The sequence below is a fragment of the Oryzias latipes genome, chromosome 3 (genome assembly GCF_053564925.1).
Source record: "Oryzias latipes strain Hd-rR chromosome 3, Olatipes_Hd-rR_3.1".
NCBI classification, from domain to species: Eukaryota; Metazoa; Chordata; class Actinopteri; order Beloniformes; family Adrianichthyidae; genus Oryzias; species Oryzias latipes.
Window position 1 is genome coordinate 1,701,549 of NC_136239.1, and position 25,919 is coordinate 1,727,467.

Here is a 25,919-nt window from a genome sequence, read left to right on the forward strand (position 1 = left end):
TCTTGGGCGGGATTTCGTAAGAAAGAGGACAGCGGATTGCAGGAGAGGTTCAAAATTTGGTAGCAAGGAAGTGATTTGATTGGATATCAGTACCAAGAATAACCCAGATTGACCTCGAATAAAAAGTAGCTGGGAGAGCCAGAATGAAACTAACTGGTTTTAAAACATGAAGTTTCATGTTTTGACACACACCATTCCTCTGACTTCAACATTACACCTCACAGCAGTAGTGGTGCTGAATAAACTCATCATCATCCTCTTCCTCCCTCTCACTCATGGTGCAGAAAGAATTAAACATAACAGGGTAAAATAACTCGGTAAAACACAGTAAAACAGATAAACAACTAAACACATTTGGACAAAAAGCCACACTTAATCCCAAATCCGTCCAGACAGGCAAAGGGAATTGTATCCTACAATCCCTTGCGGTGCCGATCTAACAGCAGCACCAAAGTTACATCTACTTAATTGAATTAATTTGAATGAAAGTAAAATAATTATATAATAATATTATTTTTAAGCTGACTTAACTAAAAAAATGATTTATCTTAACTGGAGCAAATAATTAAGTTGTATCAAAGTATAAAGTTTAATTTTCCAACATCCATATGTGGTCTTATCACCCTCTCATGGTGGAAAAAGTATTATCTGAGCTTCTTCATCCACTAAATCATCTTTAAATGGACACACCATGCTGCTTCACCTCTCTGAAAACAAACTAACCTTCAACTAAACCTGCTTCAGACCAGGTTATGTTCAGAGCATGAGTTGCTATGGCAACTTGACCTACCCTGAAACATACGCCCATGCTGAGCCCGTCTTCTTCTTTGGTTTTACAAGTTTCCATGTGCAATATTGCCACCTACCGGTTTTTAAGGAGTTTTTCCTTACCGTGAAGGGGGGGGGGGGTGTCTAAGGGCAGGAATATCAGTTTAGTTTAGTCTGTTTTGTTAAATTTTAGTATTATCCTAATGCATCTTTGTATTCAAGATCCCTTTTTGATGGTATGTCTATCTAACAATGACCGATACGAAGCCCATTGAGACGTCTGTAGTTCAAATTTGCGTTAAATAAAAACATATATTGAATTGAATTAGGGAATTTACACCATGATTGCTGTCTTCTTATGCCTTTTACAAGTTTCCATGTGCATGTATTAGGGAGTTAATACATTTTGTCTGGCCTCACGGACCCGGAGAAAGTATGTGTGGCCGACTTTTATCCTTGGACGCACTTAAAATACGTGCGGGCAATTATGGAGCAATGTGGATTGTTTCTGCATGCATTACCGGTTCCACCGGTTTGTGTGTTTGAACGTACGTAAATAAACACAATTAACCGCCTTTAGGATATGTACAATCGTGTTTTAAGAATTTTCTTTAGGAAAATGCTCCCTTTTATTTATGGCTATAGGAGAAAAGGGCAGACTGAGCAAAGCTGCTGACTGTAATATTAGTTATATTCTACAGTCTCTTGGAAATAAAGTTTAACTGTACCTGTCATTTATTGATCAATGGTTTATTGTTATATGTAAAATTATATCACAATAGGAGTGGGCTCAGTACGCATCCTTGTGGTGATCCTGTGCTGATGGTGGATGAAAGGTGGGGTCCAAGTTTGACAGATTGTGGTCGTTCTGACAGAAAGTCTTTAATCCATGAGCAGATGGGGGAAGAAAGGCCCAGGTGGAGCAGTTTCTCTGTCAGGATGTCTGGGACTATGTTGTTAAAGGCTGAGCTGAAGTCCAGAAAGAGCAGCCTTGCGTAGTTCCCTGGGTGGTCCAGGTGGCTCAGGGCAGAGTGAAGAGTGGTGGAAATAGCATCATCTGTTGAGCTATTTGGTTTGTAGGCAAACTGGAGCGGGTCGATGGTGGGTGGGAGATTATCTTTGATGTGTTTTGCTATCAGCCTTTCAAAACACTTCATGACTACAGGCGTGAGGGCGCCTGGCCTGTAGTCGTTGAGACTGTCTGCTGCTGGCTTTTTGAGAACCGGAATTATGGTGGAGGTTTTGAGTCAGGCTGGGATGCTGAAATGTTGTAAGGACTGATTGAAGATTCTGGTGACAACGTCTGCTAGTTGGTCGGCGCATGCGCTGAGTACTTTGCCTGGTACTCCATCTGGTCCCGTTGCCTTCCTGGGGTTGGCTGATTTAAGCATCCGTCGTACTTCATGTTCCTGGAGTACTAGGGTACTGTTGGTGTGGGGTGGTGATGATTATAATAATAATAATAATACATTTTATTTCAAGCGCCTTTCAAGTCACCCAAGGTCGCTGTACAAGGTTAAAATAAGAAAAACAGAATAAAACATCAATAAGAAATTAACAGAGTAAAACATGAGTAAACATAAAGACATACAAAAAAACATTTAAGATAAATACATAAAAAATTGTAGGACAGAAAAACAGACAGACAAACAGACAAATGAGGTTGCGTAAACTGAATGGATTAACTGTATGATTGTTTGAAGAGATGAGTCTTGAGTTTGGATTTGAATAGTGGCAGTGTGTCGGTATTCCGTAAATCTGGAGGAAGAAAATTCCATAGCTGAGGGGCGGAGCGACTGAAAGCTCTGCCCCCCATGGTGGCAAGACGGGCAGGTGGGACATGGAGTTGGAGAGAGGAAGTGGAACGGAGAGATCGGGAGGGAATGGAAATGTGAAGAAGATCAGAAATGTAGGGTGGAGCCAGGTTATGGAGTACTTTGAAGGTTATGAGGAGAATCTTGAAACTAACCCTTTGTTTTATGGGAAGCCAGTGTAAGTTTTGGAGAATTGGTGTGATGTGGTGGGATAACGGGGTCCTGGTGATGATGCGGGCTGCAGAATTTTGGAGAAGCTGCAATTTTTTGAGTGTTTTATTGGGCAAACCAAACAGGAGGGAATTACAATAATCGATCCGAGACGTAACAAGACTATGAACAAGTACAGCAGTTGTATGAGGTCTGAGAGAAGGGCGGAGACGAGATATATTGCGGAGATGAAAGTAAGCAGAACGGGTGACGTTATTAATATGAGATTGGAACGAAAGTGAGCTGTCGAGGATGACACCCAGACTCTTTACCTGGGGGGAGGGAAGAACAGAGAAGTCGTTGATAGAGATGGAGAAGCTATTGGATTTGGAAATAGTGGATGGAGTGCCTACAAGGAGGACTTCAGTTTTGGAACTGTTGAGTTGGAGAAAATTGCAAGAGAACCAGGAATGGATTTCTTGCAGACAGAGGGTAAGGGAGGAAGGAGGAAGTGATGAGGAGGGTCTCGTAGAAATGTAGAGCTGGGTGTCGTCCGCATAGCAATGGAAATTAATGTTGTGTTTATGGAAGAGAGAACCAAGAGGGAGGATGTAAATGATGAAGAGAAGGGGACCTAGGACAGAACCCTGGGGAATACCAGCAGAGAGTGTGAAGGTGTTTGACATATGAGGTTTAATGTGGATGAATTGACTACGGTGATAAGTATGAAGAAAACCAGGACAGAGGGGTGTGAGAAATACCAATAGTTTGAAGTCTGTGAATAAGAATATTGTGGGAGATGGTGTCAAAAGCAGCGGTTAAATCAAGGAGAATGAGAATGGACAGTGAACCGGAGTCTGAAACTAAGAGGAGGTCGTTTGTGATTTTTAAAAGAGCTGTTTCTGTACTATGGAGTGGGCGGAAACCAGATTGAAAGTGTTCGTAGATGTTGTTACTGGAAAGATGAGCACGGAGCTGAAGAGCAACAGTCTTTTCAAGGATTTTGGAAATAAAAGGTAAATTGGAGATTGGGCAAAGATTATTAAAGTTATTTGAGTCAAGACCAGGTTTTTTCAAAACTGGAGTTATAGAGGCGACTTTTAGAGAATGTGGAACAATACCAGACATGAGAGAGGAGTGAATAATGTTGGTAATTGATGGGAGAAGAGAAAGGAGACAGGATTTAACAAGAGATGTAGGAATGGGATCCAGTTGGCAGGTGGAAGGTTTAGAGTTGGTAATGAGGTCAGAAATGGTTTGTACAGAAGGAAGTGAAAATCTTGAAAAGGTTGTCAGAACCGAGGGAGGAGTGAAGGTGTCCACTCCAGAGACTGCAGCTTGGCTTGTGAGCTGTTGATGAATTGTAAAGATCTTAGAAACAAAGAAGGACATTAAAGCGTTACAAAAGTCAGGTGAGGAGAGATGATTAGGGAGAGAATCAGGGGTTTTTGTTATATTAGATAGAAGTGAGTAAAGGGTCCTAGAGCTATGTCGGTTAGAGTGAATCAGGCCAGAGTAATAGGAAGTTTTAGCGGAAGCTATAGAATCTTTATAGAGGATAATGTGGTTTTTGTACCTGTCCTTATGAATTGTGAGTCCAGTTTTATTTTGAAGTCTTTCCAGTTGTCTGCCTTTAGCTTTGAGCTGACGTAGTGCAGGTGTGAACCATGGTGCAGAGCGGGTGAAGGAAACTGATCTTGTTTTGAGGGGTGCATGAGTATTTAAAAGTGACTGCAAGTCATTGTTATACTGCAAAACCAGCTCGTCAGGTGTGGCATCAGGATTTACTCTGGGAAGGTTGTTGATATTGGCTGAAAAACTAGCAGTGTTGATGGCTTGTGTCTTATGGAATGATATGATGCGTGGAAGTTTGAGTTTGGATACTGTGAGCAGGAGATTAAAGGTGATGAGCTTATGGTCAGTGAACGGGAGTGTGTGAGGTTTACAATCAGACGGAGTAAGTCCAGAGCAGCACACTAAGTCCAGCATGTGTCTTTTGCAGTGAGTGGGAAAATGAATAAATTGCTGCAATCCAAGGCTATCTAAACAGGATAAGAAGTCTTTGACAAGAGGATTATTACAGTTATCCATGTGGAAATTAAAATCACCAAGAGTAACAATGTTCTGAGATTGTGAAGTGAAATGGGTCAGGAGATGCGAAAAGTCATTTAGAAAATCCTTGCTGAATTTGGGTGGACGGTAGACTGTAGCAACTATGGTGGGGGAAGGACCAGAAAGAAGTAATGCAGTATATTCAAATGAGCAGTAAGTAGGAGCAGAGACAGGAAGGACTTTCCAAGACTCACGATAGATCATCAGGACACCACCACCTCGTGCATGTGTGCGCGGCTCACTGGTGTACACAAATCCAGGTGGAGTTGCCTCATTGAGTGCAGTGAAGTCCCCAGGTTGCTGCCAAGTCTCTGTGAGGCATAAAAAGTCCAGCTTTCGGTCAGCAAAAATGTCCTGGATCAGCTAGCCTTTATTGGTGAGCGAGCGGATGTTGAGGAGACCAAGGCTGACTGTAGTAGAGTTAGTGGAACAGAGAGGATCTGGAGTAGAGCGGGGGAGAGAGGAGAGCACGCTGTGGTCAGCGCCTCTGGCCGGCGCCTCTGGGAGGCAGTGAGTGTTTGTTTTTCTCCCCACATGTCCCTTCACAGAAGACCTGACTGTAATAATAGTCCTAATAGGATAGACTGGGGGGGCAGCAGGTCTCAGAACGGAAGCAGTGGTGATGGTTTGTTGGGGGAGGTGGGAGGAAACCAAATCTAGTCAGTCACTTCCACAAACCGATGTCTGTACGGATGAAGAAGAGGTTTGGACTGGTGTGGGCACGATGGGGGCAGGTGAAGTCTGGACAGAGTGTCTGATGTTGGCCGCTAAAACATTGCTGCCCAGTGGACTGGGGTGAATCCCATCAGATTTATAGAATGAAGTTCTGTTCCAAAACAGGTTGAAATTGTCAATAAAAACGAACTTGTTCAGACTGGCAACAGACTGGAGCCAGGTGCTCAGACTCAGCAGCCTGCTGAAGCGGCCCTGGCCGTGGGAGAGGGAGGGGAGGGGTCCCGAGATAAAAACAGTCAGTGGGCAGGAGTTTAAAAAATTAAAAAGTCTGATGAATGCCTTTTTAGTAGTTTCAGACTCTCTATAGGAGGTGTCATTAAAACCCACATGTAAAATCAGCCTCCTGACTGTGGAAGGGAGAGACTGCAGCAGGTCTGGGAGTTTCTCCAGAATATCCAGAACTGTGGCTCCCGGAAAGCAGTGAGTGACCGCGTTGAAGAAGCGGACCTTCCTTAATATAGAATCCCCGATTATCGCCGTTGACGGGGCAAACCGGGGAGGAGGAGACGCGGGCGGAGGTGCAGCGCCGACAGGCATGACGACAGCGGCAGCGGCGGCCTCACCTTGCGGCCGGTGGTCCGTCAGCAGCGGCGAGGCCCGAGACTTGCTGGAATGGAAGCGGACGGCTTCCTTCAGGATCCGACGGCGGGAGGAAGATGCTGGAGCGCGCGAGGACGCGGGGGGTTCCAGCCGCAGACGCTCGTCTGATCCTGATGGTGGAGCTTTCGCGGTGATCCTCGAGGCCCGATCCGGCTTCCTGGGGTTGTTGTCAGCGAAGTGGTTCTCAATCTCCTTTTTGTAGGCCATTTTGGCCTTCTTTATGCCTTTTTTAGGGCAGATCTGGCTGCGCTGTATTGGAGCCAGTCCCTGTCCCTTGACCTGAAGGCGGTGTCTCGTTTTTTTAGGAGAGATTTTACTTCGCTGGTCATCCATGGTTTCTGATTTGGGAAAATTCTGATCCTTTTGTTCACAGTCACTTTGCCTATGCAGTGGTTTATATAGGAAAGGACTGCGTCCGTGTGTTCCTGTAGATTTTGGCTGTAGAAAGTGTCCCAGAGTGTGTTTGAGAAGCAGTCCTGCAGTTGTGTGAGGGCAGCTTCGCGCCAGATCCTGATGGTCTTTGTTTTCCTTCTTAGGGGGGTGTGGGTGGGGGTGAGGGACAAGCAGAGGTGGTCTGAGCCTGCTAGATGGGGGAAGGGGGTTACTTTGTAAGCCTGTTTAATGTTGGAGTAAACCTGGTCTAAAATGTTTACTCTTCTGGTGGCAAACTTCACATACTGTGTGAATTTGGGGAGCACAGGTTTAAGACGTGCTTGGTTGAAATCCCCAGCAATAATCAAGAGTCCATCAGGGTGGGCGAGCTGTTGCTTGTTGATGTTAGTTAGCAGGAGGTTGAGAGCCATGCTAGTGTTAGCATCTGGTGGTACGTAAACAGCTAGCACCAGAACAGCCGTGAATTCCCTCAGGAGATAGAAGGGCCTGCATCAGATGGCTACAGCCTCCAAGTCCGGGGAGCAGTGTCTTTCTGTGATCCTGCTGTTGCTACACCACTCGTTGTGCACATAAACACAAAGCCCCCCTCCTCTGCTCTTACCGGAGCTGTGATCTCTATCCTGACGATGTAGCGTGCGTCCCGCTAGCTCAATCGCGGCGTCGGGGAAACGCGGTTGTAGCCATGATTCGTTGATGATAATCAGACTGCAGTTCCTTGTGAAGCTGTTTTTGGCTGTTATTAGTTCCAGTTCGTCCATCTTGTTGATGATGGACCTTGCATTTGAGAGGAGGAGGCTTGGAATTGCGGGTCTGTGCGGTTGTTTACGTAGCTTAGCATCTGGGCCAGCCCGGCAGCCTCGCTTCTGCTTCCTCTCTCTCCTCCGCCTTCGTCGCTTGCCGGGTGGGCTGACCATCCACGGAGACCCCGGTAGCCTCGCTGTTTCCTTTGGGATGTTGTGGCGCTGCTGAAAGTTCTTTGTTACCGACTGGGTTTGTCTCAGCCCAAGGTCTATCAGGTACAGGCGGTGGTATTTAAAATCGGCGTAGCAAAAATCCAAAAGTAAATAAAATACAAACAATAGAACAAAAAGCCATGCTGGAGAGCTGAGAGCCGCTGCACTCGCGCGCGCCACCACCATCGCACTCATTTTAAGAGTTGCTCCTTCATCCACCTTCAGAACATCAGGCAGGGAACATCTTCCTTTAAAGGACTGAGTTCTGCTCCATGTGGCTGCCTCAATGGTGCCGTGTAGTAAAGCATCTTCTTCCTGCACAGAAAAAATGGTCATTCTTAGAGTAAATACTGGAGATGGCAACAAATGTTGAGTTCAGAAGGATCCATACGTTCCCTCTGTCCCACTGCTGGTTGTCATGTCACCTTCCCCTACAAAGAGAATAGAATGAAAATGAAAAGATTACACTAAAAAAAAGATCCTGAAAATCCCATCTCCTAAACTTTTATAATAAATTCAATATTCTATTATATTTGAAGGGGCATCTCAGGTCACCTAAATAATCTATCAGAGACTGAAAGCATGCAGAGAAAAACTATGTCTGTGTGTCCAACAGCTCTAGCTTCAATAGTTCCTGATGAGATGGATTCAGATCGCATCTTTTTTAGTGAAGCATCTTCATCCTGAAAGTGGCAGAAAGATTAACAACAGCCTCAAAGAAGAGTTTCAATGAGTGCCTCATTAATTAAATGAGCTCTTCTCACCTGGAGTTTCTGCTCCTCCTGACGCCTTTTTCTGGCCTGCATTCTTTCGTCTTCATGCCTTGGTGAATCAGTGAAAATGAATGTTCACCATCAAAATGTTAAAAGAAGGTCCACAGAGTTTTCAGTAAAATATGTAGTAAAAAATTAAGGATTTTAAAAGTGTGATCATATAAAGAGCACTTACGGCATTGGAAAGTTAGTTATTAGATGAAGACACCACCATCTTCTAATTTGCTGCATGTTTTCCTTTGAATAAATAAATACAGAGTAGGTCAGTTTGTGTCACAACCCAAAAGTGTCTTGAATTCACTCGACACAAATTGACCAGAATTTACACACACCTCACTGAAATCGCACTTAGTCCCAGTGACAATGTACAGAGCACTGAAAGTCAAAAAGTACATATAGAATCCATGTGACATTTCTGAATGTTATCTTTATATACCTTGGTAACTTACAAAAGAAATTAAAGCCGCAAGCGGCGTTGTATGGCCCGCAGATGCAACACGCCTTCCACGCCAAACTCTACGCACCACCGCCACCCTTCCTGCCCTCTCCACCCTCACCGCCCACCTTTGATCAAGGCTAGTCAAAGCAGCAAATGCTAATTATGCTAACTATGCTAATTTGGCTAAAAGTGCTAGCATAGCGATCAGCATCATCAACTGACTCAGAAAAAACACATTCCTAAAGATGCTAATTATGCTAACTATGCTAATGTGGCTGAAGGTGCTGGCATAGTGATCAGCATCATCAACTTACTCAGAAAATCACATTGCTCCATTGGTGAAAGCTATATGTCATGAGTTGATAAAAAACCCACATTTTTTCAAAATGGCCGGCTTTTCATAGCAACCATTTTATGTTTTGGTCGCCTCGGAGGACGAACAGATTGACGTCAGTTTCAGACGAATCGGCAAAAGTAAACTTTTTATTGTCCTTAGCAACAGTGGTTTTATGCTAACCATGCCCACATTCCTTATGTCCATGTCCAGTTTTTTTATTATGTTCAGTTCCTGACATGGATGCATGCATTCAATTTTCACTGTATTCCAATGAAAGAGATGGGAGTTGTAACAGTGAGCCGCTTTGCTAGCTGGCTCGAAATCTACACCTTCTAATTCCAACATTGTTTCCATAGTAGCTTGCCATTGATGCCCAAAAAGTTTCAAGACGATCGATGAAAATTCCAACAACAAGTTTACGTTTGAATCGGGTGGTATAGGTGTATTTTATAGAAAATTCAAGATGGCGGCCTTTTCCTGGGGTCAAAGGTCGACGAAACTCCAGAAGTGATTGTAGACTTATGCTATGGACATGCAAGTCAAATTTCGTGAAAATCGCTCGGAAAAAAGTTCATTTTTCCATATTGTGCAAAAACGCGAAAATTTCAAAATGGCAGATTTCGGCACAAAATGGCCGCCAAATCATAGGTCATGTCGCCTACACGTAATGATTTCAAAACTGTGTTTGGATATACCCGACAAAGTTATCTGGGTTTCGCTAGCCAATTCTTATAAAACAAATTCTGAATTTTTTTTTTTAGCCGAGTCAGCACTTTTATTTGCGATGGTTCTTTTGTTAACCACGACCACATTCCTTTATAAATTTTGTCATATGTGACATCGTTTTGTTCAGTGTGGGCCAGGGAATCGCATAATTCAGTTTCAGGCTATTCAGATAAGAAATGTGCGAGCTAGCTAAAATCGCGACGAATGCGAATTCGCCACGCGCACGCCGTTCAAAATCTACAACTTCTAATTTCAACATTTTGTGCACAGTAGTTTGCCATTGATGCCCGAGAAGTTTCAAGAAGATCAATAAAAATCCCTAGGACGAGTTTTCGTTTGCATTCGTTACTAAAGGTGCTTTATTTTGAAAATTCAAGATGGCCGACTCTTCCAAAGGTCAACGAAACTTCTTTGGTTATTGTAGAATGAAGCTGGCGGCATGTATGTGCGAATTCATGAAAATCGCTCAAACAAAAGTGTTGTTTTCCCATATCGTCAAAGAACACGAAAATTGCCATTTGTGAGAGTTCGCCACAAAATGGCCACCAAGCCGTAGGTCGTGTGGCCATCCCATAATGATTTCAAAACTTCTTTGGGGTATCCCCGACACGTGTGTTTTGGGTTCGCGACTGTATTTTGAAGTACATTTTGTTCGGCCCCATACGCGATTTTCGGCCCATTCATTTTTTGGCGGGGTCGCTGGCCGTGATGTCATCGTCTTCGGGGGGGTGAAGTTGACTTTTTTGGAAAATTCATTTGCAATTTGTCCCATGTGTTATGTACGTTTTGGTGACTTTTCGAGCATGCGGCGGGGTCACATTCTCGCTGAAAGGCGGCGAAGTCGTCGTTCCAACTGCGAAAACAATATGGAGCAGTCAGTGACTGCTGCTGCGGGCCATAATAAGTTTTTAGTCCTCAATTCTTGTTTTTACTTTTTACTGCACACACAGCAGCCAATCAGAATAGAGTTTTCACCCAGCGCATGGTATAATTCATGTTATAAAATCATGTTAAAATCCAGGGCAGTACACATATACATAGACCCACACTACAGTTTTTAGGGATTAAGCTGGGAATTCGGACACAGCCTAGATGTACCTTTGTGTTTCACAGACGAATGGGTTCCCATGTCATGAGGGCCACAGCAGGCTCTGCATCCTTTTTGTTTCAGCAAAATGGTCAATGGAACGTTGTTTTGTTTTTTCGCCGTTGGTTTGTCATCGTCGACTAAAACTGTAACGTGTCTCTATATAAAGACAGAAATAATACAGGTGAAATAAACAAAGTTTTACCGATTAGAAGACACAAATAGCTTGACAGAAACTTCCAGAGGAGAGCCGCGGCGCAAGCTAAGCTAACTAAACTAGCTTTGTGTAATTAACCTGAACCTCGTAATTAGAATGGCAGGAAAGAAAGCACAATACATTTGAAAATACGAAATAACAGCCTCATGTGCAGTGTAACGTAATGACTGTGGTGGAAAAGCGAGCAATAATCAGAATGAGAGTTTTCTTTTCATTAACTTACTGTAATTTTGTTGATGCATTCCTCCATTTTGAAAATATCTCTACACTGACTTTGTCTTCTTCTTCTTGTATTTAAATGGTGGAAGGCAACAACGACGAGGTGCATTACCGCCACCTACGGTGTTGGAGTGGGGGTCCGAGTTGGGGACTACCTAACAAAAAAACAAACCCCCCCCACCAAAAAAACCTATATTCTCCTTAATAATCTGTTCTGCTCAAAAAACCTATAATTGCACCATTCAAATGTTCCTCCCCTCCCAAGAACTTCTTCAAACTCAGCCATTCACCCTCCGGCAACCGTACTCTATTCTCCAGCTGTTCTCTTTCTTCCCCATACAATTCACAATGACACAAAATGTGCTCCACGAATTCTTCCCTTTCCTGCAATCACAACTGCACTGACGAAGGGGAATCAAATGCACGGGCTCAACGTGGGCGGGGTTAACATTCCACAGTGTGTTCACATTCCTCAGTGTTCCAGCATTCCACGACGTTGAGCAGTTCTGCCTCTTGCAGCAGAGGGCGGTGGTCATGTGCACGTTGGGTTTGGTGTGTTGGAGCGGGGAATTGTGGGAAATGTTGAGCACGGGTTTGTCTTCTGCCTGATTCCTTCTCATGTGGCTGTTTTACGTTGTTTCACTCTGAGTTATTTCAGTCAGACAACTCTTGCAGTAAGAAATATTTATTTGACATTTTTCCACATTCTTTAAGTTGGCATTCACATATTTTTGTTTGGCATAAGGCTCCGTTCAATTCCATAAAACTTCCATAAAATTCCATAAAATTTCCATAAAACTTTCGGGTAACAAAACCTTTACGGAGCCCACAGGTGGAAGCCGGGGAGGAGGGTGGGGCGAAGAATGAGCGCAGAAAGTAAGAAAGAATGAACAACTGCGCACCTGGCTTAAATAGGACGCTGAGCAGGTGAGTTAATTAACTGAACCGCCCTAGGGTATTTACCTGAAAAACACTGCTGCGAGTATCTGCCCGAAATACGATAAATCGTCATTTCATCCTTTTTTTTTTTTGCACCATAAGTGTGGAGAGGGGAGAGGATGAAGACATGGTGCGATGTTCAGTGTTAAATGTGTCAAAAATAACATCTTTAAGTGTTGACTGTTGCAGGCATGTCAAAACAAATCCCAAACTCTCAGCTTTGAGTGAGCCACTTCCTCACGTGTAACATTGTAGGCACGGAGAATGCTGCCTCCTTTGATGTGGGGCACCGCCCACCTCGCCCATTTCAAGAACCGCCACTTAGGAGCGATGAAGGCGCTCAGAACCTTGAAGAGGAGCGCGCGGCCGCGATGGACGGTGAGTCTCCCACGTGGGGGTTAGGATTGGTGGGATTTTTATTATGAAACCTGAACGTTTCCATAAAGGAGACTCTACGGATCTCTGGTTTCTAAATAGTTATGAAGGTAAAGTAATAAAATGTAGAAAACTTTTTTAGCAGCAGAGTTTAGAGACAAAAGGAGACAAAGGAAATATGGATTAAACCTTCACTCCAGAATTGATTTAAGGTCATTTGAAGGTTTTGCGATGAAGAAGACAAACCAGAAGATCAAGAACCGGTTCGAATAAAAGCCACGGTTCTCCCGCTCGGCGGCTGTGCGTAGAGCTGAGCGCACATGGAAACAGGATCATTTGCAGGTCTGGCATGAAACTCTAGACAGTTGGAGGAAACACAAAGACACAGCAGAGAGAAAGAACAAAGTCTTTATCCAGCTTGGTTTAGAAAATGTAAACAAGCCCCACATCCTTTTTTTTTTTTTTTTTTTTTAACTTGTCCTGTACAACAGCTGGGCAGACAGATGAGAGCTGAGGGCCTCTTGGGTTGGACATATTTTAATCTAACAAGAGGGGTTATTCATCTTCAGACAAACCAAAGGTATGTCTGAATAAACCCCTTTTGTAATTGAGGCCAAACTTTATTAATTTCAATCATGTCTGAAAATCTTTGGTGTTGGACCGGACGGAAAAGGAAAGAGGGGAAGAAGAGAGAGGGACGTTAGAGAGAGGGGGGGTAGGGGGTGATAATAGGAGGGGAAGGGGGATAAGCCCCACATCCTTTATAAAACTGTTGGTGCTGTTTGTAGATGACAAATGAAATGTGTGAACGCTTTTATTCTTTTTTAACAACAAGAGAGCTGCTATTAAGGTGAATATTACCTCATCCTCTTCCTTTTTAAGTCTGCTGTGGTGCAGGACTCTGGTGGTTTTACCCAGTTTAAGTCGGTGTCAGGGTCTGAACTGACTGGGATTGTTAATAAATTAAAAGCACCTTCTTCTCCCTTGGATCCAGTCCCACCTCGCTCTTTTAAACAGGTTTGGGCCACTCTTGGCTCTTCAGTCATGGAGATATTCAATAGCAGCCTGTCATCAGGTATTATCCCAACCTTCTGCAAAAAAACTGTTGTTGAACCTTTATTTAAAAACCAGGTCTGGATCCAACGTGCTTGGCCAACTATGGACCAATTTCAAAGCTGCCGTTAGTGTCTAACCTTTTGGAAAAGTGTCTAACCTTTTTTGCATGATAGTGGGATTTTAGACACTTCAGTCAGGCTACAAGGCATCTCACAGCACAGTCTGCTCTTTAGAAAGTTTTTAATGATCTTTATTTAACCACAGACTCTGGTCATTCTTCTGTTTTAGTACTTTTAGACTTGACTGCTGCTTTGGACACAGTAGATCACACAACTCTTTTAAACTGCCTTGAATATTGTGTGGGTGTTAGGGGGCAGCCCTCAACTGGTTTAAATCTTACCTGTCAGGGCGGTCCCTAACGGTTAGGCTGGGGGACTCCACCTCGTCCTCTGCTCCTCTACTTTCTGGAGTTCCCCAGGGTTCAATTTTAGGACCTGTGCTCTTCTTTATACCTGCTTCCTTTAGATGAAAGTTTTAGGAAACATGGCCTGTCATATCAGTTTTATGCAGATGACTGCAAACTGTACATGCCCTTTGTTAAAAATAATGGAAGCCCTTACTTAACTGTCTGGGGGATGTCAGAGTTTGGTCCCCCAGCTCTATAGAAAAGTGGATTGGATTGGATAGCATGTTCCTAAGTTCCTTTGAAGTTCCTCAATGAACCTGTAAAACATCTGAATTGATCAGGTTTTTCTGGGGGGGCAGACACTTCTGCGCGGTACAGCAAATGAAAGCTTTTATTCTGAAAAGAAGAAAATGATTGTTTCAGGAAAACCATACATAAATGAATTCAGGTTCAAATCTTTAATGCATGACTGCTGAGCTAAGCTCCTCCCACACTGTCACTGAGCTTTCACCTGTCTGCTGCAGGGCAGAGCAGGTGAATGTGGAGCTGCATACCTGTGCAGGTGAATTCCTTTGAAGCTGTTTTCTTTTAAAATTTTATCTTTGATGTTTGCTTTTGGTTCTTGGTGCAAAAACGCACTAAACCAGGCTAAATATCAAACTTTCCACATTTGTTGCATAAACCAATCCGGATCAGAGATCTTTTATTTGTTGGGATAATCGCAGTTTCATTTGGCTCAGATTCATTTAGACTGAATTAGGTTTGTGTGACCTTTGTCTGAACCAATATCTAAACGAAAGAACGTTTAACTAGTACATATTGAAAAGTTTTAGCCCCGCCCACCACTCAAACCCTAAAACACAAAAAACCTTAAAGCCACTCCAGCACACAGTCTTTGTTTGTTTGGGGTGCACTGTGTGTTTATGTTGTACAATGTGTATTTGTGTTGTACAGTTTGTGTGATTAGAAAGTGAATGTACTGGGTGGGAGGAGCTTCATTCAGGCACATCAACAGCTGTCGTTCAGTCACACACCTGCGTCACACACCTGTTTGCCGGTTCCTGTCGTGGCGGTTTGGGCACGGCGCCGCTCACATTCCTCAGCGACACTGTCAATCACAGGTGTCATTTCTCTAGCCGACCTGTGAGAAGCAAAGATTCTACTCACAGTCAGAACCCGACCAAGCAAAAGCACCTCTGAGACTGTGGCAGATGAAGTGGTGGTGTTCCTCAGGGCTCCTGTCTGCTCCCTCTGATTCTCCGTGTTTGTCAGGAAATGTCTGAGTCTGATGATTTTCATGCTCGCATCAGATCAGAGGTCATCAGTGAGGGGGGCTGAAGGTCATGGGGGTCATGGAGGCGGAGCCATGTTGTGCAGAGTGTGTGACGCACAAACATTTGTCTCTGTTTCTGCAGGGCTCATGAGCATGGCACTCAGCACCGTCATCCCCACCGACAGACCCACAAACCAGTGCCTGCACAACAGCGACACGTTCAAGTACTACGTCTACACCTGCACCTACATGGTGGTGTTCCCCGTGGCGTTCCTCTGCAACATCGGAGCGCTGGTGGCCTTCCATAGGATGAAAAAAAAAAGGTCTGAGCACAAACGGGTCTGAATTTGGGTTCCTGGTTGTGGGTTTCTGTCTGTTCTCATCTTGTAATGATCAGCCTCCAAAAAAACAGACTGCTGGACAGAAGATCGTATGATTGACAGGTGAAGGTGGAGTCTTGGCTGCTGAGCTCATGGAGGATTCTGAGGACTCTTCCTAAAGCTTCACCCTGTCTCCTCGTGCCATTCTGGTGCTGGTACAAGAGCTGAAAATGTATCATGAGCGTTTTCGGGGATATTTTAGAATGTCCGTCAGTATATCTTCTTTGCCTTTACGTTTGTGTGCTCAGCAAGGCAGTTTTGTGTTTGAGTGCCCCCAAGTGGTGTTTTACTGTAACTTCAGAAGCTCCAGACACGTGTGCAAAAGCCCGATTCTCATTGGTCGTATAGTTTTTGACGCGGCGCGTCAAACCAAAGTAACGAACCCGAGGAGTTTTTAAAGAAATGACGCTTTTACGCGTGGCGTTTTTCGCGTCAGTGTGCACATTCACATTGGTGCCCTTTGTTTAGTCACGAGGCGTTAAACGTCGGCGAATATCGCGCAAGAAATTCATCCCGATGTGAACAGGCCTTTATGGTGCAAAAAGAAGTGCTGTCTATTAAATGTAGCTTTCTTTTTTTGTAAGTTGAAGGCTCCTCTTCTGTCTCCTGGCTGGGGCTTTTCCACTTGGCAAAGAAACTTTCCAAAGGCCCTTTTTTTGTCCTTTACTTATTTTGCCAGTTCCTGGGTTTTATTTTAGCAGTAACTTATCATGTGACCGAGAAGAGCGCCTTGGAATGCGTCAAAAATGACATACCAGGGATGCTCACACTTTTTTGCCATGTGAGCTTCTTTTGAGTTGACAATGTCTTGAAGATCTACCTGTGTTTTTTGTACATTTTGATTTATATACTGATTAAAAACTACACAGTAAGTTTATTAAAAAATACTTTAGTACTAACAGATGAGGCGTTTTATTACAGACAGAAAGCAGCGACTATATGTATATGATGTATGTATTAGAAGATGTCCGATGGCCGTTCTGCATGTCAATCAAGTCCCGTACTTCTCGGTAAGGATTTTGATTGGCGGGTGGATTTTTTAAAAGTCCTTTTTTTTTGTAATTATCTTTGCTGGCCTGCGATCTACCCTCATGTCTTGAAGATCGAAGATCGTAATGAGCACCCCGGAATAGACGGATGTGACAGAGAATTGGGCAATTTTTCAAACTAAAACATCTTTCAGATTCCAAAAGAAATGAAGCGGAAGTAATGCAAGTTGTTTATTCTTTCTGTGCGGCCCAGTACCAAGTGACCCACGGGCCGGTACCGGTCCGCGGCCCAGGGATGGGGACCACTGGTCTTTAGGACACCCCATGTGTGCAGCATTTGTGCTGGGGTGTGTAGGACCTCTGTAGGACCTCCAGACAAACTACACTCTGATTGGCTAGTTTCCTCATGGGGGGTTGAAAAAAGAAAGAACCTGCAGACAGTCCGTTCCACCGTGAGGACGGCTGGGACTGAGGCCTCAGGGAGGTGTCAGCCCCATAGATGGTAAAAAAATGAAGGGATTTTCTTCAGATGTCTTTTGACAAAGAACCTATTTAAGGATTTCTTTGTAAAGGCTTTGTGTCTTAATTGTTTGTGGTCCGTCTGGGTGTTTGTGTTTAAGTTACTAAGCTCCGGTTCACAGCCAATCATCCAGGTGAAAGTCAGACCGGCGCATACCAGCGTGTGTCATCAGAGGAGCACCTGCTCTAGAGGTGTTGGTCTGGCTTTACTGGTGTGTGAAAAAAGCTGGGAGGAACCATGACCCCCACGTTGGTCCTGGTGGTTATAGGTTGGCGCCGTCTGTGTGTGAATGTGTGTGGGGCTGAATGAGACTGATGATGGACCAGCGGTCCTGATAGCATGAGGCGGGGCAGAGACAGCTGCTGCCAGACCTCCATCATAGATGAGAAGTGACATTCTGTTTTGAATCAAGCTTTGGTCGGAGGTGATGAGGAAACGTTTAACTCTTTCATATCTGTGAGCTGCATCCATATAAACACGGATGACTCTGCTGTCAAAGGGTGGAGTCCACAAGAGTCAATGTTGTTTGACTCATCATCATCCTCATCATCATCATCATCATCATCATCATCATCATCATTCTTAACAAGAATGTCTGAAGAAACCTGTTTCCATTAAAATAACCTGGACCTTAGATACACTTGATATTTGGGGCAGATCTGACACCCCCACCTTCAAAGCCTTAAAACTGGCCTGAACCTCCAAATCCACCACCCTGTTTATCTGGACCAGGTAAGTCCAGGTTCTGATGTTCTGGTCCAGGTGATTGCTGGTGGGTGGGGCGAAAGCAGGCAGGTGGTTGGACCTTCAGGGTTCGAGCTCCTGCAGTAACACTCTGATATTTTAACGTGAGTGTTCTTAAAATCCAACTGTTCCTCTGCTTCCCACCGTTCTCTGGTTACTCTCTGGTCCGGCGTGCAGCTGATGCTCTTCAGAAGGTCTTTTCATGCACTAGAGCGAATATCTTTAGCACTCAGACCGAAGTGTTTTCCACCGGCGGCCCTCATGACGGTCGGTCCAGCAGTTGGTCATTCCACTCTGCTCGTCCACATCCATCATGGTGGGACGCAGGTCTAAGATTAGCCTGTTGCTGGAGACCTTTCATGATCGTTGTGACCTACAGACGTGCAGTCTTTTAGGACTCTTCCTTTGTCTTTGTCTTTCACAGAACCCCTGCTTGGTGTTGTCGGTCTTATGTTCTGTAGAGTTCTGCTCTGTGTTTGTCAACGGCAGATAAACTTTGTCCATCCCTGCAGAACCTGATGGTCCAAACGTTGAAGCTCCGGTCTGTTCTGACCCTCTGCTCCGCCCACAGCACCTCCTCCTGCAGGGTGGTCATGATGAACCTGGCCATCTCAGACTGGAGCTTCTCGCTGACCCTCCCGCTGCGACTGGTGTACTACTTCCACAACAGAAGCTGGATCTTCCCCGACTGGCTGTGCCGCCTGTGCACCTACAGCTTCTACGTGAACCTGTACAGCAGGTGGGTGCCTCGCTCTTCTGATGCTCAGACATCCAGACGGTAGTCCTTCAGTGCTTCTGTCCTTCCTCCTCAGCATCCTCTTCCTCACCCTCCTGAGCCTGCTGCGTTGGGTTGCTGTGGCCAAGCCGTTCAAACAAAGCTTTGAATCCAAACCCAGGCAGGTTTCACTCGTCTGCCTCGCCATCTGGCTGTTTGTGGGCCTGGCCTCCATACCCTTCCTGTCTGAAGGAGTGGTTAAAAGGTGAGACCACCGTCCTAGTTTTCCCTAAAAGCACCGTTTCTGACCTCAGAGTTTCTGTCCAACGGTTCAAAGCAACACACCCCAGTACTTTTGACCAACTGCCCTACCTGGGCACAGGTGAACCCAGGACCTCTAGGTCCTGACAATAAATAGGCGGTTTGGAGAGGAAACCCAAACCCCAAGAAAAGTGGTGGATCTCGAGAATTCCTGCAGTACTTCCTGGTTCTCCACACTCCACTTCCCATCAGCCCCTGCTGTCACTTCCAGCAGCCTCACAGACTCTGCTCAGTGTGAAGTCAGAGACACGAGCAAGACTTGTTCGTGTCTCTGACCCACAATTCTGAGCATCCTTCCACCATCTGCCTGATCCTGGACTCTCCCCGTCTCCGACACCTGTCTGCCAGCCGCCTGCCTCTCCACGTGTCCTCAATAAAGGACTGCACCTTTATTGTTACCGTCTCCTTGTTACAGTAGGTCTGGGTTTCCAAACCAGTTCGGACCTGGTGGGGTTTCCATGATCATGAGAACAGAAATGGGTCCAAAACAACACGGCAGGAGTTAGTCGATGATCTCACAGCAGCTGGAACTACAGTCACCAAGAAAACCGTTGGTAATGCTTAACGCTGCAATGGTTCCACATATAGCAGAGCTCCCAAAGTCTCCTTGGTTAAGAAGAGCCATGAGCAGCAGATCCACCTGAAGTTTGAACTCCTTCATGATTCAGAGAGACGGGGAGAATGTTCTGTGGTCAGATCAGACCTTCATGGAGCTCTTTAGCATCAACTCAACCCGATGTGTTTAGAGGAACAGAAATGCTGCAGATGACCAAAAGAACACCATGCATGGAGGTGGAAGCGTTATGGTTTGGGGTGTTGTACTGCACAGGGCTACTTCACCTGGTGGATGGGAGGATGGGTGGAGCCATGTACCCTCAAATCCTGAGTGAGAACCTCCTTCCCTCCTACAGGAGGGTCAGAATGGGTGTATGGGTCTTTTAACAGGACCATGACCCCAAATATATCAGGGTCATGGAGCGGCCCAGCCAGTCTCTGGACCTCCATCCTATAGAAAACTTCTGGAGAGCTGAAGCTCAGAGTTGCTGATTGACAAACACCAAATCTGAATAATTTAGAGTCATTTGTAAAGAAGAGAACTAGAATTCCTTTATTTATTTCTTCCTCTGTACAGATGTTAATAGCCACATTTCTCCAGCTTGCTGAGTCATCGGCAGCAGTTGAGGCTTAGATTCCTCTGAAGCAAAACTGGAGCTTCGACTGTGGAGGAACCGGTCTGACCTCCCAGAGCATAAAGAAAGCTTCCAGAAACCCCCTGCAGCACCGGTTCATATTCTGCTCCTCTGCAGGCTCCTCCCGTACTTCCATGGAAACTCCTCCGCCGGGTTTCCGCAGAACCAGAATGCTGAGCTGTTTTTACCAGTTTAGAATTCTGCAGAAACACTTGGTGGGACCTTGAAGACCCAAAGGAACCGCGTGAGGCGGAGACTTTGACTGACAGAACAGAGCTTTACGTTCCCTCCTCTGCGGTCCAGACCTCCCACCAGGCTCACTCACGCGTCCTCAGCCGTCGATGACATCACGGCGCCGTCAGCGATATTGTGTCTGTGGTGCAGGTGGAGCCATGAAGTTCAGCAGGTCTTTGGTTCCCGTGTGACGGTTCTCCTCAGGATCCTGGCAGACGTCAGAAACTGAATTTAAAGTTAAAGTCCCATTTCTTTGTCACACACTTAGGTGTGCGAAATTTGTTCTCTGCTTGTGAGCAGCGGTGAGCAGCAGACATAGCCACGCTTGGGAACCGATTGGTGGCTTAATCCCCCCCCAATCCAACCCCTTAATGCTGAGTGTCACACAGGGAGGCATTGGGTCCCATTTTTAGAGTCTTTGGTATGACTCAACCTGGATTTGAACTCGTGACCTTCCAGTCACAGGGCTGACACTCTACCACAAGGCCACTGAGCTGCCACTGACAAACTTTGAGGAGGATCTTTTCTCCTCCCATCCTCTGGAGGACGTTTCTAACCCGGAACGCTGCTCAGACCGCAGAATGAACTTCTTTTTGGATCTACTGAGGACGTTTCAACAATTCCAAACGTGAAGGGGGCGGGGCTCTGGTGGCTTTTGACTGAACATTCTTACTGGTGGTCAGGTGTTGGCACCTGCTGGTGAGGGGAGGAGCATCATCCAAACGCGCCTTAACCTGCTTCCGTTTGTTTGCCCCTCCCACTCAGAGATGGGGTTCCTCGCTGCTTCGAGACGTCAAGCCACTCCTCCTGGTGCCGGATCAGCATCCTGAACTACATCGGTTTGGTCTTCGGCTTTCTGCTGCCCTTCCTCACCATCCTCTTCTCCTACCTGAGGATCGTCCCCATACTCAGGTCCCACCGAACCGAGGGGTTCACCATGTCCACGGCCGACCCCCGTTCTCGCAGGGATGGGAAGCGCTCGGTGTACTTGGTCGCCATGGTGATGGTGACCTTCCTGATCTGCTTCCTGCCGTACCACCTGATCAGGACGCTGCACCTGCACTCCATGTGCGGCAACTGGAGCTGCGGCGTCAAGGTGCCCCTGCAGCGCGCCGTGTCCGTCACGCTCTGCATGGCGGTGTCCAACTGTGTGGTCAACCCGCTGCTGTATTACTACTCCACCAAATCGTTCAGGGACGACGCCCAAAAGGTGGGCTTCTCCTGCAGGTTCAGCAGGTTTAGTAGGTTGGGGTTTGTGAGGGATCAAGCGGCCAAAGAGGACAACAATAGTTTATCAATGAATTAGTTTTAAAAGTTTAAAATTTTTCTCCAAAAATGTAAAAAGATGAGCAAACTGGGTCCTTAAAAGAGGTTAACACAGGGGTCGGGAACCTTTTTGGCCAAGATAGCCATAAACGCCACATATTTTGAAATGTAATTTCGAAAGAGCCATACAATAATGTAGTGTCCCTTTCCCACACTGAGGCACGGAGACTTAACCTCTTTTAAGGTTCTTTATTCGGGTTACTGCAGACCGCGACAAACGCCGAACAATTAATTCAGCAACTCCTCAATCTCTCCCGCCGAGACGAGAGCGCGTCTCCCAACTTTATATTCCCCTGCTCCCGCTGCAGCCCTCCCCTTTCCCTTATTCGGCCCATAGCTGAACCCCATTGGTCCAAACTACCTAACAACAGGCTGAGCGACAGAACTGAGAGCCAATCAGATCTCTGCTTGATGCGGTCAATGAACTCCAGAACTTTTAACGCGGCCCAACAGCCATCCAACTCAGTCCGCGACAATATGTTTAAAACTAAAATACAAGTGAATGTGTGCATTTGATGTAATTTCAACCTTTTTAAAGTACAATAAGTCTGTGGATTCTTTTTAATAACATTGTTATGCTGTTTCTAATAAATGATGAGTATTTCTCGTGGTAGTTTTGCTGATGGTCTAGTCTGGTTTACGTGGTGAGTTTCTGCTTCATGCAGGCGTTGAGACTTTAAACGTGATCTTAGGTTGGTATGAATGTTTTGTAGATGTGAGACAGACTGATCACATGCGGACCTGGAGCCAAACACACACTCACACGCTGCAGTGAGTGACAGGCAGTGGGTTTTACCTATTTACAATCCCTGCGCGATTCACCTGCTGCCTGTCCCCACAACACCTCAGCCCCACCCTCTGCTTTCTCCCTCACACATCCCGTCCCCGCAACTGCGCGCTCTTTCTCAGAGACGGGAGCGCGCAGTTTTAGGCACGGCAATTCACAGGTTTCCGGGTGGTACAAACTCTGTGAATTAATAGACAATTTTAAACTTATACTAGTGCTGGCGCAGATTTGTCTCTCTAAGCACCGCTACTACTGCGCGCCTCTGCCATCGCATCGCGCACGAGAAGGACTGGTCTAATGAAGAAAAAAAATTTGAATTAAAGATTTGTCTGCGAGCCACATGTGACCATCAAAAGAGCCATATATGGCTCGCGAGCCTTAGGTTCCCGACCCCTGGGTTAACAGAAACATACCGTTATTTCCGGACGATAAGCCACTACTTTTTTCCTGCGCTTACAGCCGTGTGGCTTATTCAGTGACGCAGCTAATTTATGGTTTGAATTGGCGGCCACAATGTACGTATTTTTGGACACAGTGAATGGTTTGAATTCTCTATCTAACACCAAGCACAAGTCATTTGTTTTTCAACACACTAAACAGCCAAACAGCATGGACCTCACTTCAGGTCTTAGACACTTCAGTCATGGTTCAACAAAACGAAACACGCATGCCCGGCCGCATCCCAGAATCCTTTGGTGCCATAAGCCCCAACGTGCACGTGATCGCCGCTACAATATGATGAAGCTTTCAAGTTAAAAGCAATACTTAAAAGCAGCGTGAAAAAATCCACCATCACCAACGGGTTTGGAAAAGCCGGTCAGCTGCGTGACGGAGAGAACAGCGCATGGAGTGAATTTACCTCTGAGTCATAGTGACTCGGCTGGCTGCACGTAAATATGTGGGAATAATGTCAGCCTTTATTTTGTCGGGACACGACTGGAAACACAAATTGACGTGGTCGTGTTAACGGTTTCTAAGGACTGAGCGGAGTTTTGCATTGAAACGCTCACAGCCTCCGTGTGAGCTGGAGACTGCGTGTCGTGTGAGCTGCGGGGCCGATGGCAGTCTGAAGGCTCCCACACGTAACAACGCATCCGCCCCTCATACACAAAACGTACAGTATTAAGTCAGATTGCTTTGCACAGACACGATTTGCTCCGTTCACCGGCGCAATGGGGACGAAGCGCTCCTCCTTGAAGCCGCCCTGGCCAGGGGTGTCGGAGAAGATAGAAACGGGAGACAAGGAGCGCACGGTAGCGCGGAGGCGTCGAGCCATTCTGCAGGCTGCAGCCAGGGCTTACTCGAGGCGTCCGCGGAGCAACAGTGTTTGTTGTGGAAGGAAACTTCACAACAATCTAAGATAGCACAAGGGTTACAAGAGGACCAGTTCCAGGTGTTGGAGGGGAGTAGGTGGAGTGTCAGAGTGGAGAGACATGTGCTGATGTGGCCTTTGTGGAGCAGTTGCTGTGCTCTGTTCTTGCAATAAAACAAGAATACGTTTCACCTTGGCGCCTCTGCCTTTATTTCCTTGCGGGAGCCACGACATGATGGAAAAGGAAAATCACCAAAAGCAGAACAAAATGAAGAATAACCAGCAGAAGCAAAGCAAATAAACATTAAATAAGTCCATTAGTTTCTCCCCTGGAGGCTTCTGTAGATGGTGCCTGCCCAATTGTCTGACTGGAGTATTTAAAGGCTGTGAAGGCTTGAGCTCCTCCTTTGCCAGTCCTCACAGCACACCCCCAGGAGCACAACCTCAGCCCCACCCCTAGAGACCAGTAGCACCCTCAGCACTGGCAACTCAAAAACAGGTGACGTTAATTAAACAAACCAAAATGAGTTAACTAAACAAATGTACATGTGCTACAAATAATTATTGAAAACAGAATAAATGTATATATTCACTCAAAGAAATGTGCATTTATGTAAGCATAAAGAATCTGAAATACTAAAATTAAAAAGAAAGTGTGCAATGCTGGGGGGAGGTTACCGCCATTTTGTTGTGGGTGTGGCAGGGTGTGCAGGGGAATGGTCCACCAGGTCCAATGAGTTCTATCACTAGAGGAGACATCACGTGATTCCTCGTGGGAGGACAGCACCGCCATATTGGTGAGGTCAAGTTACTGCTGCTGTGCATGAATGTGAACTCATTTTTTGCCAAATGCCAGTTCATTGTTTGGGTTTCAACCGCCAAAATCTAAAAGAGTCCACAAAGGAGGAAAGCAGAACATTTCACAGGTAAGAACTATAATTTTCTTCTTTTACTGCTGCAGGGGCTCCATTATTAGTACACATGTTGACATGCATGATGCTGCAGGGCTATTATCAACGTGCTGCATGATGTACGGAGAATTTGCTGTCGACATAAATGTAAACTTTATTTAGTAAACCTGTAAACAGTATACTAGGACTAGGCTATTATAGTAATATAGATTTATACATTTCTGACTCAGTGACTCAGTGGATTCAGACTTAAGGAAAAAGTGGGCCTTAGCAATAAAAAGAGCTAACCCAAATGGATCACTGTGGAACCGACTAGTAATACAGTCTGGATATGTTAGAAACATTTTGAGGAAACAGATTTTGATGAGAGGCCAGACTGTTTGATTGAAACCCGACACCATAATATCTGTGTTACACAAACTGATCACTCACATGAATCAGTATAAATCTATTATTTTCCTTTGTTTTGTTTCTTTTTAAAGGGGAAAATCTGTTTTGACTTTTAGACTTATTGTTGACTTATTATTGGTTGAATGCTGTAAAGCATTCAACCCTTTGTTTTCCTGTTTCTCTTTATTGGTTGAATGCTGTAAAGCATTCAACCCTTTGTTTTTCTGTTTCTCTTTATTGGTTGAATGCTGTAAAGCATTCAACCCTTTGTTTTTCTGTTTCTCTTTATTTATTATAGTATCTTCCGCCGTTTTTTGGCGTTTAACTACTTCTACAATTTTTAACCTATTTTAACCATTCTACTATTAAAATGTTCATCTCTTTCATCTTATTTCTGCTATGACTTTTGGTTTTTCAAATCCTTTTACTTTTTAAGATATTCCTGGTTTTCCGGGAATTTTTGCTCCATTGAAATACATGGAGAATTTTTCGTTCAGAAGTTCACAGTTAAACTCCTTCTACAATTTTTCACCTATTTTAACCGTTCGACTATGAAAATGTTCAGCTCTTTCATCTTATTCTAGCTATGACATTTTGGTCCTTCAAATCTTTGAACTTTTCCAGATATTCCCGGATATTCCCAGATTTTCCAATGTTTTTGCTCCATTGGCCACACCTTTGCTTCTTTAAACAATTGTAACTTTAACATTCTTTTGGCTAGAGACACC

At 45.2% G+C, this 25,919-nt stretch overlaps 1 protein-coding gene and 1 long non-coding RNA gene across 2 annotated transcripts; one reads left to right on the forward strand and one right to left on the reverse strand.

Moving 5' to 3' along the window:
- Positions 1-1,502: 1,502 nt before the first annotated feature.
- On the reverse strand, positions 1,503-12,546 carry LOC144990911 (uncharacterized). Its single transcript, XR_013654752.1, has 5 exons — positions 10,899-12,546; positions 8,474-8,535; positions 8,290-8,347; positions 7,917-7,956; positions 1,503-7,840 (listed from the first exon to the last, which is right to left on the reverse strand). It is a non-coding gene; the product is annotated as an uncharacterized LOC144990911 (long non-coding RNA).
- Positions 12,547-12,563: 17 nt separating this feature from the next.
- On the forward strand, positions 12,564-24,492 carry LOC101160285 (cysteinyl leukotriene receptor 2-like). Its single transcript, XM_004084254.5, has 5 exons — positions 12,564-12,640; positions 15,515-15,695; positions 18,577-18,744; positions 18,818-18,985; positions 21,231-24,492. Exons 1-5 carry the CDS (start codon positions 12,634-12,636, stop codon positions 21,769-21,771), a joined length of 1,065 nt encoding a protein of 354 aa, XP_004084302.2. The 5' UTR covers positions 12,564-12,633; the 3' UTR covers positions 21,772-24,492.
- The last annotated feature ends 1,427 nt before the right edge of the window (positions 24,493-25,919 follow it).